Source organism: Micropterus dolomieu, linkage group LG17, assembly GCF_021292245.1.
Source record: "Micropterus dolomieu isolate WLL.071019.BEF.003 ecotype Adirondacks linkage group LG17, ASM2129224v1, whole genome shotgun sequence".
In the NCBI taxonomy this organism is placed as follows: Eukaryota; Metazoa; Chordata; class Actinopteri; order Centrarchiformes; family Centrarchidae; genus Micropterus; species Micropterus dolomieu.
This window is the reverse complement of record NC_060166.1, coordinates 9,553,284-9,569,746: the sequence shown is the minus strand read 5'-3', so window position 1 is coordinate 9,569,746 and position 16,463 is coordinate 9,553,284. Positions and strand designations below refer to the sequence as shown.

The window sequence follows — 16,463 nt, the reverse complement described above, 5'->3', positions numbered from 1 at the left end:
GTTATGGTAGGTTACTGAGGGTAAGGGTTTGCTGCAGGGAACTGCATTGGTATCGCAAAACAGGTTTGATAAGATAGCCTACTTGGTATTTCTGTACATACTGGCCTATCACTCTGTTCCACAAAGGTATCCTTAAAAGCATATTTTTTATGGGTTTGTTGTGTTGTGTAGCCTAAATTCATCTTCAAACCATTATTGTTTAAACTTGTTCCATGAAAAGCTTGTTCCAAGTTGAGCTTTGTGAAACTTTGCAGCAGACATCTCCAAATCTGGGACAAACAAATTCCAAACTGCATAGAAACCACCAGACGTAAGTGAGAAAATATGTTTTTTTTGTAATTTGGGTGAACTATCTCTTTAATTTAGCCAGTTTTGGCCCACCACCTGTAGGCTACTTCATACTGTTTCAACATTACAAAACATGGAACAAACTGTTTTATTGTAGATACATATCAGACTGTAAACTGCACACTGTCTTACCAACACATCATAAACACAGACACCTCTTATCTCCGTAGGGACTGCAAAATGATATCAGTCTTCAACATGTCAGCTGTAGAACAGTGAACTTCCACTGGAAAACACCGTCATCTGGAGTGTGAAAGTGACACATTACCATACCTCAATCTGGGTGACTCAGTAGACATGTTAGTTGCAGTCCCCTGCACTTATCTAAACAGTTATTGCTAATATTTTATTGTTGTTCCTTTATTTTTATTTATCACTATTGTGATGGTCTTATTTTACAATTGTAAAAAACTTTGCTACCTTGAAAGGTGCTGCATTAAAATAACTACTTACTTACTAATGGTATGTGTCTACATGTTCACTGCACTGTCTTCTGGTTATCTGTAGAGATTCACATGGTTAGATTCACCAACAGCACTGAGGCTGGTTATGAAAATAATGGTAAATGTGTTTATTGTATTAACAGACCACCTGCATCTCATTTTGCAAAGCACCCTTAAAATATATTGATTCAGATACATTTTTCATCATTAACAGTAATTGTCCTTGGTTGACGAATATAATGCCTGGATAAATGGTTCAATAAAAGTCAAGTAAGGACATTGGCCAGCAGGGGTCATTGTTCATTCTGCAGATTAGCTGCAATTCAATACAAACATAATCATTAACTATTGACGGTTCCAGGCTCAAACTTTAGGCTCTACTGGTTCCATGGGAATTATAGCTATATGTGAAATGAAAAATTTACCAGTGGCTTGGCTGTTGGTTTGTATTGACCCAAAGTTTGTACATTGTGTTTTAGATTTGATTTTAGACGGGTCATTTCACCAAAATAACACAAAACATAAGCAAAGTATGAAAACTCAAAAAATGAATCTGTTTTCTCGGCACATCTTATACACGTTATAGTAAAGGTAGATAAAAAGATACTCTTTAGACATACAATCTGTTTTCTTCAAACTTCAATAAATTTTAAATTCCGACCAACAAATATGCCAGCAAGAGACATTTTAAAGAAGCCTTAGTCTCGACAACAAAATAAAGTGAGTCTTTTGCACATCCAAACACATTTTAATGATACAACTTCAGGTGCATTTCATTTTAAACAAATGTTTGTGACAATACATCAGTACATTCTTCCCAATCTGAAGCGGCATATATTCACAAAAGTTAACATCTGTTCTGTTTCTCCTCTGTCTTCTTGCACGGACAGTTGACTCTCCCCAAATCATCGATTGAATGGTCTGTGAAATGGATTCTGTCTTCAGTTCAGTGTGCTGTGACAATTTTCTGTTCCTCTTAGTGGTGCTCTTCAACCTGAACCACTATGTACAAGCAAATTTATAGCACAAAAGGAGTTTGGTTAAAAATATCAGTAGTTCATAGTTCTGCTTAAAGTGTTGGGATGGTGCCCGGGCACCTTTTAAGTAAGAGTTTAATAAATCTTCTTGAAGATTTGTGTGTCCTTCCAATGTGGGCCCGTCTTCCATCCATCCATCTGTTAGCTATACCCGCTTATCCTTAGAAGTCACCAGTCAATCGCAGGGCTGACACATAGAGACAGACAACCACTCACGCTCATATTCACACCTATGGGCAATTTAGAGTCGCTGACCTAACCTGCACAGACACGGGGAGAACTTGCAAACTCCACACAGAAAAGCCCCAGCTGGCCAACAGAGACATGACCTTTGAAAAGTTATAAAAAAAACACAGCGAAGCAGCTGAGCAATCAATGGTACCATATCACCTGAAGACTTACACCAATGAAGAGTGGGACGGACAGTCCCATAAATATTTTTAAACAGAAATATCACACACTGAGCAGTTCAGGCGGGAATCTAGAGTCCCATTCCTCCTTTCCTGGACCTGTCATCGTCATGGCCCTCAGTCCCAATATCTTATTTTCCATTCATCAGCAAACCAGCTACTGTGATCCTGTGCTATTAATAATAGCAAAGATTATAAGTACGATAATGATGAGTGCCGCTACCACTCCAATGCCAATAAAGACCACTTTCATCTTCTTGTTCTCCCATCTTTTCTTTTGCTTCACCTGGTTGGATGTCTTCTCAAAAGATTTACTCTGGGGAAAAATACACAGAAAGACAGAGGATGTTACATTGTGTTGTTGTGTAACTAAACTGCTTTCAAATGGAGCATATGCAGAGGTAGAGACAAGTTTATTAGCCCAAAACCGGCATACTGACTTCTATAAAACTTCCAAAGTCTTCTAAAAAAACATATAGAATCCAGAAAACTCACCTTGCTTCTCTTAGTTAAAATGGCTAAATTCAATGGATTGAATAAACAATGGATCACATGAATACTATGGTTCATCTCGCGGTTGCCTTGTTGGTCTGCGTTACATTTTTAACATAGCATTTCTCAGAGGACTCAAAAAGCAAACAGCCTGATGAGATTTTAGCCGTGGAACCCCATAGGGATACACTTCGTGATGGAAGTTCAGTGCTCATAGAAGTTCTCAAGGATATGACACCATTTGACAGTAATCAATATTTTTACATCAACAATGGATCAGCTAACTACATCTGATGTGAAAGGGGGGCACTGACCCACAAAGATTTATCTCCTGACTCCCCCTTTTTCCCCATTGGCCCATGTTACATGTTTGCTTTTTTAATTCTCTGAAAACACTGTGATAAAACACAGGCCAATGGGGCAATGTGGGAATGATGTGACCAGCTTGTTGACCCCCGGACGGACATTCGCCTCATGGCATGTCCTGGACACACTCTTTCGTACCCAGGGAGACCAGCTCCTTCATTCATCTTAGGAAACAATAGGAAATACCTCTCTAAAAATAGCACCATAAAAAAGAATCAGGATGTAAATTGTACATTTGTTTTCCTCTCCAGCTCCACCTAAGGTGTATTTATAGACATCAATATGACATTTCCTAGTTTTAATCCCTAGACGCCTTGCTTCAGGCATTCACCTTATCCATGCAATCCAGAGACTTCCACAGAGACCTCTTAGTTAAAATAGTGTGGTGTAACACTAAGTAATGATGTTTTTCCACTTGGACAGCTTCTCTTGTTTACCTTTTCCAGCAGCTCTTCAGCCCTGTCCTCCAGGTCGCCAAGTTTAACAGTTTTGTCATCAGCCTTGTTCAGGTTGTCCAGCATGATGACCTTGACCTCCTCAACGTCCTCCTGGGCCTGCTGCAGGCGGCTCTTCCCATTCTCCTGTCCAATCAACACGCACAACATGGTTAAAGAGTGAGACATCATGTGGGTTAATCCAGTCTTTGGGACTTTTTGCAGGAATGTGTGTGTGTGTGTGTGTGTGTGTGTGTGTGTGTGTGTGTGTGTGTGAGCTTTCCTATAGTGAAACAAAGATGGAAAATAGTAATAATTTCTTGTCATAAACACCTGGTGACAGCTATTTGTTTCTTGGGGGAAATCTTCAGGTACACAGGACGTGATGTATTTTATGGTTTGGGATAAACAGAGCATCTGTTTAGCATTTAGCATGAGCAGTTAGCATGCCAAGAAATACCTAGGATCCACTGTTTTTGGAGCTTGATCCATATTAGGGACTAAAAGTCTGGATAGCTTCTTTGGATTTAAAACCATTTCTTATGAGTCCCGCACAGTCTTTCTTTAAGAGCTTTTGTACTTCGCCACAGAGCACAAGTTCTGAAGTTAGATTCTTAAATCTAGTAATACATTCATATTTAAAATGAAAATCTTACAGCTTATTGTCTAGACAGGCTGCCAACTGAAACAATTCAACCTATGTCTGATAATACAGATCAGACCAGCATGCTGTTTTATAAACACTGCAACAGTCATCCTGCTGTGACATGTTTTTCAAGTAGACTGAGAGTGTATTGTAACTTTATAGCAGTTCATATTAAAGCATATATAATATAACAACATTTTTATTCAAAGTATAATTTCCTCAGTGCTGAAACATAAAGCTTAGGTGAAAAGAGAAATAAGTTATGAGACATGAAAATAATAAAATGAAGTAGGACAGCTTTCCTCAGATCAGGAAGAACGCAGTCTAGCAGCTGTTTACACTATCCTTAATGCCTGCTCGGAAGAAAAATGCAGCTCCCAAGGGTCAGTAAATGAGCAAAACAGCAACAAAACGGGTTGATAGTGGTCGCTAAGATAAGAACCCTGGAGCAGGATATTTAGAGAGCAGTTTGACCTTAAAGCAATTTGTATCCTGACTCCTTCACTTTTGCCCTCTGAGCCATGAGAGGAAGCCACCATCTCAAAAGTTGACAGGAACAGGAAACCCACAGACAGAACAAAACAAGTACATTCTCAGCATCTTGATTTGGTTCATAATTTACTGTTATTTCCTGTTGAAACATGATGTATGTATACTGTCTGCGAGTTGTAGGCTAAGAAGAGTAAACTTTATATCAATGACAGGTGGAAACTCATTAATGGATGCCCAGAAAGCCCAGTTATCTCATTTTTGGCCCACCATAGTGGTTGAACAATAGTCTAAAATTCAGCCGGCAACGTCTTAACACAGGAACTGCTGCCCATACCAGTACCCCTCCTTGCTTCCTTCCTTCCCTCATTCCCTTCTCCCTCCTGCCTGCATTAATGTACCTGGCATTATTCTGGGAAACCACACCCACTAGCATGCTCATTATAGTTTAGCATGGCACTCTGTCTTATTTGAAAAGTGACAACAACTGCTATGCTGTCAGCTAATAATAACAATATTGTGTTTTCACTAACACATAATAAAGTTCATTCATATTTAAGAAGAGCCCGCATGAAGGTTACTGGGATGTATGCCATGCTGTTATTCTTTTCTCATGACTTAGAACTGAATCCAGATGACATAATCTTTTACATTTATTTTATTAATTTTATTTACACTCATCTTTCCTTTCGCACTTAGTGCTACTGTTAAATACATACCTCAGCCAGAGTAGACTCACCTCTTTGCATTAACTTAGCTACCCCATATCAACACTATGAAGATAATCATGTATTTAATTAACTTTATTTTTTTTTTTTTTAAATGCATGCGTATTCATTTACTACCTGACGCCAAACTCACACTGGTTACATAAAAAAAACCTTGAATCCAGATAACGTGTCCCACTGCCACCAAAAAGCATTCCTGCCTATGCAAAGTTTCCTCTCTCTTCTCTCTCTCCTTATCGAAGCTGCTGAGCATTACAACACAGCAATCAAGACCCCAGGAGATTAATATTGACTTACCATGTTTGTCGAGTCTCGTGCTGTGTTTGAGTCGAAGCTGTCACCGGATCCAATGCATTTATTATAGTGCGACTCGAGTCAACTTTGGAAACAGGAAGCACAGCAAATCAGCCCTGCAGTTTTCAACAAGCCAGTGCAAAGTTTTGCGTTTTGTCTTCCTTTCTTTCTTTGTATCCGTCTTTCAGTGTGTGAGCTCACTTTGACTTCTCCAGAGCTGCGGCCGTCCTTCTGGCTGCTGGGTGGGCTAGGTGCTTTCTGATTGTGTGGGGCGTACACATAGACTGTATATAAAAAGGGCGTACGTAGTAGCCTATTCCCGGAAACTTACGTTAGGTCGTCACGTGACCAATGCACGCTCGATAAACTCCGGACTTTCCAGGATGGCAACTTGTTTGGTTAGGGGCACTTTGATGAAAAGGGTGCTTTCGATTTCCCATAACTTACCATAGAAAGGCTTATTCATAGTGGTGGAAAATAACTAGTTTTACATATACTCAAGTGCTTTTTAAATATGTTTTTTCTTTTTTTCTCTTTTTTTTCTTATTTACTATTTCGTTTACCGGTAGTTTACATGAGTATTTTTCAGTTTTGCTAGTTTTACACCTTTTTTTCTTCTTTTATTTATTTATTTACTTTTTACAGTTGCTGGTTACTTTGGCTAGACCTATTAATATTTTACAATCAAAACATAAAATCACAAGCCATGAGCCATTGTTCTACTGTATACAAAGTAGGAAGTTCCATTTCAACTAGCTTCAGCATTAAAATGCATCTTCCATGTTAATGCATCAATGTAAATAATCCAATAATATATACAATTTTATTACATTCTGAAATAACACTATGTATATTTTTACTTGATACTTTATGAATGCGGGGCTTTTACTTTAGCAGAGCATTTGTTAAGTTGGTAACACTCTACAAGACACAATGGTGAATAGTTACTTAGGAACAAGTGAGGAACAAATCAGGAACAACCTGATTTTTTAATTCATTGTTAATAAGAAGTTTCTGAACATCTCAGAATCGGGACTTTATAGATGATAATGGAGAGTTACTAGAGAACAGACTGAGAGATATTAGATATGAATCATTACATAACGATTAGCCGCTGAGTGGCACAAAAAGTGTTCATTAATTCCTCATTACTTAATCACTACTTTTTTTGTGTACACCAAAGTAAACATTACACTGAGTAATTGCAAAGTACTAGCTCTTAACTTATGATTAGCTGACCATTACTTAACTTTTTTATGGTATAATCATGAGGTAAGAGGGATTACTTATAACTCAGCACAATCACTTGTCACAAAAAGAGTAACTAATGATTAAGTAATGAGTAATTAATGAGTCCTTTACTTAAGTAAAACCGTATTGCAAAGTTGTAGTGTGAAGTTTTGTAATTCTATTTTCACTTACTACTTCTTCCACCACTGCTTATTCAACAAGTCTGAACAGATCCAGCAAGTGCATGTTGAAAACAACAAGTCAGAAAGTCAGAATCTTATAAGTGTTAAGACAGTTTGTAATGACATTAGAGATCAGGTGTCTAGTAGGTGCTGCATGGTTTTTGATTGTAGTGTCACAACTGCAAAAAAAAGTGTATTTCTGTAAATGAATCCATGTTCCTTCCTTTTTTAAATTAAACATCAGCAGAGGCTGTAAGGTTCTTAAAGCACACTTCAAAATGCGTATGTTTCCTTATTGTTTATTTGTTGTTTTGTACATACAATATACTATGAATGTTTTCCTCACCACCTGCAATGATTTGATTTACTACTGGGGACCAAAACAAGTTATCTTTTTATTTATGTTTTATTTTCTCTGGCCACTGAGGTTGGCAGTTTCAAAAATATTCAGGAGGAGTGTGAGCTGTGTGATTAGGGGGGATGTGGAAAGTGAGTCCCATTGTCTTTTCTACTGCACATATGATATATACAAAAACAGGAATGGCTGTTTAGTATGCAGCACCTTTGATCTGGATTAATTTGTGTTGTTTTGTAAGCCAATGAATGCGAGCTGGGCATAGATGTAGAGTATACATGACACAATGATCAAACAATTCATAAAACATTTGGTTTGCATAAAGGTATAATAGCCTATATGATATAAGCCATAATAATGCTTGCTATAGGCTGTACCACTACTATCATGCAGTTGTATTGTGTTAACCTTTAAGAAACTTTATGCTGTAAAGCATGAAGCTTTTTCTCATATTGCTTGGGGTCACCTGGAGAACAAAGCTGTGTCAGCATATGTGTAATTACACACAATTTTCATTTCTGAGTTGGTCTTCAGATTCTCAGGGGGACCTGAATGCAGCAACACTCAGACTTTACAGTGACATTCCCTTATCCCCCTTATGTTTGCGGTGTGCTTGGTGTGTTTTGTTTTTTTGTCTGTCTCTGTGTTCTGCTTTCTCCCTCATGCCCTGGGGCTGCTGGTGGGCGTGGTCACCTGAGCTCCAGTCAACTCACCTGCAACGCATCTTGTTAATTAGCACACCGGTGTCTCATCCTGCAATCAACTCACCTTTAAAGACCAGCTCAACCTTCCAGCCCCCGCTTGATCGTTGTACCATACAGTACCAACACGCCAGCCCATTTTCTGTCCTGAGCTACCAGCATCTAGTCTGAGCCCTTGTGCTGAGTGCTAACTTGTTTTCTCTCTGTCCTAACCACAGAATACCTGCCAGTTCACAGACTCGGATTCACTCCTGTGACACGGAACCCCCTGAGCTTAGGAGCCTGAACCTCATGACCCTCGGAACGACCACTCCCCCCCCACACATCTCTGTTCTCACTTGTTAAATAAATTCTCCCATTGCAACCTACTCTGGTCTGCGTCTGAGTTTCTGGCCCCGGTCCTGACATTTACCCTGTTTGTTGTCTGTTCAGTGAGAGTCTGGCAGCACCCAACTTGTCCTCTCTATAAGTCTTTGTCATGAACATTCAACCAGTCCATTTCTAGCAGGCCTTTGCAGACGTATTGTAGAACACTGTGTGCTGTTTGGTCACTCATGGGTGTTGCCTACTTGTGGGCTGCGCGAGATTAAGAAGGTCATTGCCGGTCCACCCTTGTGAGAAATATGTGTAATAAACATATAATATCCCCACAGGGACTTACTGAGGCACTTTTTTGATGTATGTATAGTATCCTTTAACTGTGGTTCTTTTTTTATTTAAAACAAAACAACAGTGCCCTTGTCTTGCAACAGACTCCTCTGTGGTTATATAAGTCTTGTGTGTTGGGTCACATAATGTGGGTTTTCTGAAGCAGGACAGTTGTAGAACAGTTAGTCATCAGTTATTAAAACTGTGCTGCACTGAAAATTACACAGGCTCTGTGTGTGTGTGTGTGTGTGTGTGTGTGTGTGTGTGTGTGTGTGTGTGTGTGTCTCTGTCTGTCTGTCTGTCTGTCTGTCTGTCTGTCTGTCTGTCTGTCTGTCTGTCTGTCTGTCTGTGTGTGTGTGTGTGTGTGTGTGTGTGTGTGCGCCCTTGCCACACTTATATATAGATAATGAGCTGACAGGCAGACAACACAACTCCATTGTAGCTCAGCTGCGTCAGTCACACAAGCAATTGAAATTCTTTCCATTCTTTCGATTAATTGAGTGACAGTTAAAAGCCAATCAAAGCATCATCATCATTTGATTGTGGAAAACATAACTGAGAGTTGATCATAAAAAGTCCTATTTATAACACCAGTTGGAACACTGCTGTACTACAGTTCATGTAATCTGTGTCAAAGGACGAAAAAAGAGGATCTAAAGCTAAAAGAGCTCACAGAGGTTCGAAAGTAAAGAAATATCAGAAAAAGGAAGTGGGGTAATTCAAACATTTTGCATTACAATCTTAAAGGGGTAAATTCTCTTCTTCTAGTGAATTTTGCAAAAGACTTAAAAAAACAAGGTTAATTTGAATGAAAGAATGTATTTATGAATTATTAGCTGTAATAGTATTAAAGTTAAAGGCCTTAATTTATTAAATTAACTCTCATGCTGCTTTGAAAGATTTAGACTAATTGTTTTTATTGCCATAAATTTTATAGATAATTTTGTTACGTGTTGTTTAAAAGTTAAACTACGTCCTCATGGGAGCACTGGGATGCTAAGCACCAAATGATAAGAGAACAGAGCCCAGCGTGGATGTGAAAGTAAATATAGAACTAGTGCTGTGGGAAAGTATCTGATCGTAATGTGTAATGATGTTTTCCTGTAAATATTTGGTTTGATTTGTTTGTTATTGTTTGAATTATGTCTAAAGCCTAGAACATGTATATGTAAAAGAACTGTGTAAATTCAATAGTATTTCCAGACAGATCCCTACTTCAAAGATTTGGACTGATCATTTATCTCCATTATGAAATGCCATAATTCTAGGGAGTATGGTGATATGCTTCTTTATTAGTAAACACTAAAGAGAAGGGAGTAAATCACCCAGGGCCTCGCCATTTCTTAACACAGACCTAATAAACCGCATACAAATACAACTAATCATATATCAATCATATCAACAAAACATATCTAATACTACTGATAATGTGTTGTTATGGGAGAGGAAGCAGGAAACAGCCTGATCCTGTAACTGCTTTTATTTACCATACATAATACCAAACCAAAGCTGTGAATAAATCTGAGGGATCAAAATCAGTGGTTTGAAGTGATGTTATCAGAAAAAGCACCATCATCATGTATTGTACATTACAGCTACTTTAAGAGCCACTTACAATTTCACTATTTCTAATACCAATATTAAGTAGTAATTATAACTATAATAATATTAGTACCAATACTAATAATAGTATAATATTTGAAGTACAATGTAGTATAGTTATATGGTCCACATTTTACCAAATTATACTGCACCATAGTACTGTAGTAGTGTAGCAGTATACTATACTGTCTAGTATCATACTATACCATACAATAGTATACTAGAGTATAGTAGTGTAGTGGTATGTTATACTATCTAGTACCACTCTAAGCCATACAATAATATATTAGAGCGTGGTGTAGCATAGTAGTATAGTGTAGTACCAAACTATAGGCATACACTAGTATAGTATAGTATAGTAGTGTAGAGGTATGTCATTCTGTCTAGTACCATACTAAACCATACAATAATAGATTTTAGTTATATTTTCTAACTAAGGCAGCACGAGACTTGTCAGGTCAGAGCTGCTGGGGTCAGAGACCCGGCCAACAAAAGGCTTCTTCTGGGAAAAGCTGCACAAATACAAAGGCCATATTCAGCATGCTCATCACCCTCCCTTCGTGTAATTGTCTAATGCTCGTGCATGGATGGCAGACTCACATCCGCATGACTACAACAGTCTGAGTCCAGGCTGATTTCCCAGCAGAAACAAATGGGCTTTCAGTGGTTGTTCTTGTTTGTGTTTGTCTAAGAGGCTGTTGTTCCAAAAACTCATCAGGCCTTCATGGGGATAAAACCTTAATATTCTTCTCACCACTTGTTGAAATAACAGCTCATTAACTCTGATGGGTTACACAGTTAACTGTTGTTGAGTCAACAGGAGAGGTTTGCCTGTTATGACCTGTTCAACAGTCTACCTAAATTTTTCTTTTGTCTTGCTTTTGAGTTGTCCTAAGGGTTGTTTGGTTTAAATGCCCTTTGAAATGTTTGGTGAGCATATTTCAGGTTTTTCTTTTTGATCTAGAAACATACTGAAAAATTATATTAAAGAGATAGTTCACCTTAATTTTGATCCATTTGTGGTCTTCATGTGAAGGCACTGAAGTCATTCTTTTTAAAATACAATTAAGAAATAGTTGGTACATTCCTATCAACAAACAATGTCAGTTAATACGCCTTAACATTTCATTTATCCTTATTTGAAAACAGATGTGTGCACAGTGAAGCCATTCTGGCAACTAGCCTCACCAGCTGGGCCTCATTTGTAGTATACCCCCATTTATTCTTACTGCATTCTTCACAGTACTACAACTAATATGATCTACTTTAATTTTTTTTTATGTTTGTAAAGTTAAATGTCCTTTTCAGGAAGGTAATTACACTATTTTAAATACTCCACAAGCATTTTTTTCATTTGCTATTGCTTTGATGTGATTTCGTTACTAAAGCCCAGTAATAAACTGAACAGAAACCAAAAGTGTGTGCCACAAACAAAATATGCCACATTGTATTTCACTGCATTTCACCAAGATCTGATCTCAACCACCAGAGCAGCTGTGGGGAAACCCCTTTATATCTACTTCCTACAGGCTCAGATCAGTTGTACTCTCTATCTCCACCTTGTGTCAGTTCAATAAAAAGCAAATGAGTAAAAGTAAAACCTGTACTAAAATTATAAATGCAACACTTTTATTTTTGCCCGCATTCATCATGAGCTGAACTCAAATATCTAAGACTTTCTCTATGTACACAAAAGGCCTATTTCTCTCAAATATTGTTCAGATCTGTCATAATCTGTGTTAGTGAGCACTTCTCCTTTGCAGAGATAATCCATCCACCTCACAGGTGTGGCATGTCAAGATGCTGATCAGACAGCATGTTTTGCACAGGTGTGCCTTAGGCTGGCCACAATAAAAGGCCACTCAAAAATGTGCCGCAAAAACAAAAGGGCTGCGTTTATAATTTTGTTCAGAGTATTTTTTATCTATCAGAAAATTAAAACAAAAAATACCCCTGTGAATTGTTCTAATCAAACCTTTAAAAATGGACACACAGCATACATGATCTCCGTATGAGAGTGTGAAAAGACAAAGAGATTAGGACTACAGAAATCGATTTTCTATTTGTACAGAAATCCCATACAGCTTTCATTGATCCATTTTTGTAGTATAAAGCAAATAAAAAAGAAGTAGCCTCTAAAAAAAAGACAGACATTGGTTCAATTCTGTTGCAAATATGATATATATATACAGTGTATATATATAAAATATGTCATAGATTACATGGACCCAGCAGGGAGAGCCATGGATGGGCTGTAAAAGATCTCTCTCAGCTGGTTAGCTGGAGGAACCTGATCCTTCAACACTAGAATGCAAACAGACATGGGCCTGAAAACTGATCTCACCCTGGTGGTGTTTATTGAATCAAGATACTGAAGCCATATGTTAAAGTGTGGAGCTCTTGTGCAAGCTGTGCTTGTTTTCTGTCAGTGCCCCAAACTGACTCTTCAGTGACCTCTATTGCTTCTCAGCAGCTTCACAGCAGCGGGGACCTGAGCTGGGCTAAAGAAGTCAAAAATTGTCTACTGTATTTCTAAAGATACTGGACACAGCGGTATTTCAAAATCCACCACTGTTCTCCCAGCTCAGGAGGAAGCTATCAAGTTGAATTTTACACCATTAAAAGTAAAACTGTAGAAAGTTACATCATTTTCTTTAACTTTGTTTGTGTATTACTTACATTTGTATATTTAAATACTGTGTATCATTAAGAGTATGTACCTCTCATCACATATGAGCACACAGCTCTAATTAAATAGTTAATCACAATACATACACATAGAACCAAGACATGACACACAGCAACATAACATAGGATGATCTGGCAAGGATTGAATGGAAAAGGGCTTGTTAAGTAGTGCAGGGCTGTTAAGAAAAGTGGGAACAGGTGTGTAAATTGGTGGGCCAGTCAGGTGATGGAAAGGAGGGAGTGATGATGAGGACGACCACCATGATGACCACAATCAGCTTGATGTTCATCCACCAGTAGGATGAATGAAGTGTTGTAGGACTGCTCGGTTATGGCAAAAATCATAATCATTATACTTTTGGTCAATATTGAGATCACGATCATTGACTTGGAATCATCGATAATTTACTGAACTTTTAAAATTGAATGCTTTGTTTTTAACAGTTATAATATACAGCATGTATTACTCCAAAATCCCAAATAGCACATGAAATGAAAAATTGTAATCCAACTTCATTAACTTTAAACAGCATCTCAAGCCGATGTGTGGTGAGCGTTCTGGCGCAATTGGCTGCAGTGCATCAACCTGGTGGGTGCTACGCATTGGTGGTGGTTGAGATGAGTCCCCCACTTCACTTTGAAGTGCTTTGAGTATCTATGATAAAGCGCTATATAAATGTAATTGATTATTGTTATTATGAGTGCAAGAAGATGAAAGCTGTGCAGTGTTTCCCCCAGGATGACTGCTTTGAGGGGTGGATGGGCAAATGAGGGGTCTGTGTGTGTGTGTGTGTGTGTGCAGGTGGCTGCTACTTGAGTTGACAACAAGTTGTTACATTACCTAACGCTGAAAGTCAACAGCGGTGTTGTGTCAGAAAATGCAGTTACAAAAACCAACAGTGAGAAAATTATAAATTGATATGATGTTAAAAGCACGGACCAGATAAAGCAACACTGAACACACCTGGTTTAGTATAAATAATATCCATCCATCCATTAAGTATACCCGCTTATCCTGTATGTGGTAGGGGGTAGTGTAAAATGCCATAGGCTTAAAGGTGCTATGGATAGAAGAAATGAAGAAGAAAGGAACACACGGCTGTTTTCTCTGTTTCTTGGAACAGCTATTATTCTGCTTCTTATGTGAAGGAGTCAGGTAGGATCTTTTACACTCCCGCTCCTTGTGAAAACACAGTCAACATCCGAAAGGCTTGGGTCACGGAGAGACCTCTGCTTTCTTTATGTCAAATCACGTAGGCTAAATGCAGTCAGAGTAATGAGCATGGATTACTTCAACGTCAAGCTGATAAAAATATTACTGTAACGTTGCAGTGGGAGTTTACATGAGTTTCCTGCATGTTGTGGTGATCCAGTGTGTCGGCCTCTGTGTGTCTGATTCTGCTCGCTCGTGAGTTTGACCGCGCGCACGCTAGTGGCCACTGCTGGAAAGGAGAGGAGTTCACTGGATTAATAAGACATAACTAGTGTCATTGCGAAATGGCATGCGGCACAATAATCATTTCATCTCAGTTAACTTTTCATCTGACTTGAGTCCAAGTCATGAGACCCGAGTCCACACCTCTGATGATAACAAGCATTGAAATGAACACATTTCCAAGAAGGAGAACACTTGAATGACAGGTTGTGCACTGTACAGAAAGCAGTAACTTCCTTCCCTGTGATAAACAATACTGCTTGTGCAGTGAGGCATTTCAATCTCAGACAAAAAGTTGTTGGATTAACGAGCTTACTCACCTAGCAAGGTGCAGCTGGAACTACTAAAATGACAAATTATTGATTCCATTGCACCCACAAAGGAAGTGAGTGCCTCCATACCAGGTACAAGGTGTGTGTTGTCGCTGTGTCCACTTAAAATCAATTCAAAAAGTATGACACAATTTGATCCTGCTTGATATAACATCTGAAATACTCCTTCAACTGCCTTGATATTTTTCCAACAGGCTTTAAAAAAAAGTTTCCAACTGCATGGCATCAGATCTTTTCTGAGGTTTGTTCTTCTCATAGGCCCAGTAATCAACAACTTTGTTAAAATCCTACAGAAAAGACAGGGACAACTTTGTTTCTAATGACCTGTGGAGTTCCCCAAGGATCCATTCTGGGACCTGTATAACATCTATACGCTTCCTCTGGCTCATATCATGGAAAACATCAAAATATGTATGTAGCTAACAACAGAAACATTTACATAACTATTCCACCAGGCAACAATAATCTAAATCTAAGTGCTGAGTAAGTTTATCAATAAATTAACAATGACTGGATGTGCCAGAATTTTCTTAATTTAAACGAAGTAATTGTATTTGGAGCAAGGAAGAACATTCACTGTTCAGATTCAAATGTTAAAACACACATTCTTGGTGTAGTCATGGACATGGTCGTCGACCTGAATTTCAACAGCCACATTAAGACAATTGCAAAGTCAGCCTCCAATCACTTGAAAAATATATCAAGGATTAAAGGATTTATGTGTCATGATTTGGAAAAAACTGTCCTCACTAAGACTAAAAAAGTTGATAACAGCACTTAAGTTCTGAGGTCTTCACACTGGCTTCCTGTCTGTCAATGAATTGATTTTAAAATATTACCGTTGGTTTATAAAGCACTGAATGGTTAAGGGCCAAAATACATTTCTGATCTTCTGCTATGTTATGAACCATCCACACCCCTAAGGTTGTCTGGAAAAGATCTGCTTTCTGTCCCTAGAGAAAAACTGAACATGGTGAAGAATCAGAAAACTGCAATTCTGCTGCCACCCTTAGTTCTTTTAAATCAAGGCTGAAGACTTTTCTGTGCGTCACTGCCTTTTATTAAATCAAATTTGAGGATTTTGATTAATATCTTACACTGCACTGTGAGTTTTACTCTGCTGTTATATCTTTTGATTTTCTATTTAACTCTTTTTTAATTGTATTTAAGTGTCTTTTTATATTGCCTTATGTTGCTTTAACATATTGTCTTGATGCCTTGTATGTTTTATGTTAAGCACTTTGAATTGCCTTGTTGTTGAAACCTTTTACATGGTCTATGGTTAAACCATGCTATACAAATAAAGTTGCCTTGCCAAAAAAGTGGTCCATTCAAAGTTAAGGTCAGAGCATGAAAAAGTCCACACTTAATCAGAGTCATTTGAATTCTGTTTATGTAATGTCTTAAATATGGGATGGCCTCTAATGATGGCTGCACAGTACAGCAACGATGCTTTAGTGTATGAAGACAAATACCCATCAATACAACCCACTTTTACTCAAATCATACTAAAAGGATAAACTCATGCACTCAGACTAACTCATTCTTTAATTTCCTTTGACTTGAGTGCACTTTACTTCAATGTCCCATACGGCCATAAACA

At 38.2% G+C, this 16,463-nt stretch overlaps 1 protein-coding gene and 1 long non-coding RNA gene across 3 annotated transcripts; one reads left to right on the top strand and one right to left on the bottom strand.

The window, feature by feature from the left end:
• Nucleotides 1-88: 88 nt before the first annotated feature.
• On the top strand, nucleotides 89-690 carry LOC123985467. The gene is made up of 3 exons (XR_006828678.1): nucleotides 89-126; nucleotides 255-310; nucleotides 519-690. It is a non-coding gene; the product is annotated as an uncharacterized LOC123985467 (long non-coding RNA).
• An 828-nt stretch (nucleotides 691-1,518) lies between these two features.
• Nucleotides 1,519-5,933, bottom strand: vamp5 (vesicle-associated membrane protein 5). 2 transcript variants are annotated; one of them, XM_046075044.1, is made up of 3 exons: nucleotides 5,691-5,933; nucleotides 3,534-3,686; nucleotides 1,519-2,554 (listed from the first exon to the last, which is right to left on the bottom strand). In XM_046075044.1, the coding sequence occupies exons 1-3, from the start codon at nucleotides 5,691-5,693 to the stop codon at nucleotides 2,396-2,398; spliced, it is 315 nt and encodes a 104-aa protein (XP_045931000.1). In that variant the 5' UTR covers nucleotides 5,694-5,933; the 3' UTR covers nucleotides 1,519-2,395. The 2 variants fall into 2 exon arrangements, with proteins under 2 accessions (XP_045931000.1, XP_045931002.1); XM_046075046.1 differs by having other exon boundaries at nucleotides 3,534-3,677.
• Between the last annotated feature and the right edge of the window lie 10,530 nt (nucleotides 5,934-16,463).

Excerpts from the sequence above, each read along its gene's own strand:
- vamp5 (XM_046075044.1), bottom strand. Across the intron at positions 2,555-3,533 it reads CTGAAGAGCTGCTGGAAAAG|AGTAAATCTTTTGAGAAGAC; the intron begins GTAAACAAGAGA and ends ATTTTTCCCCAG.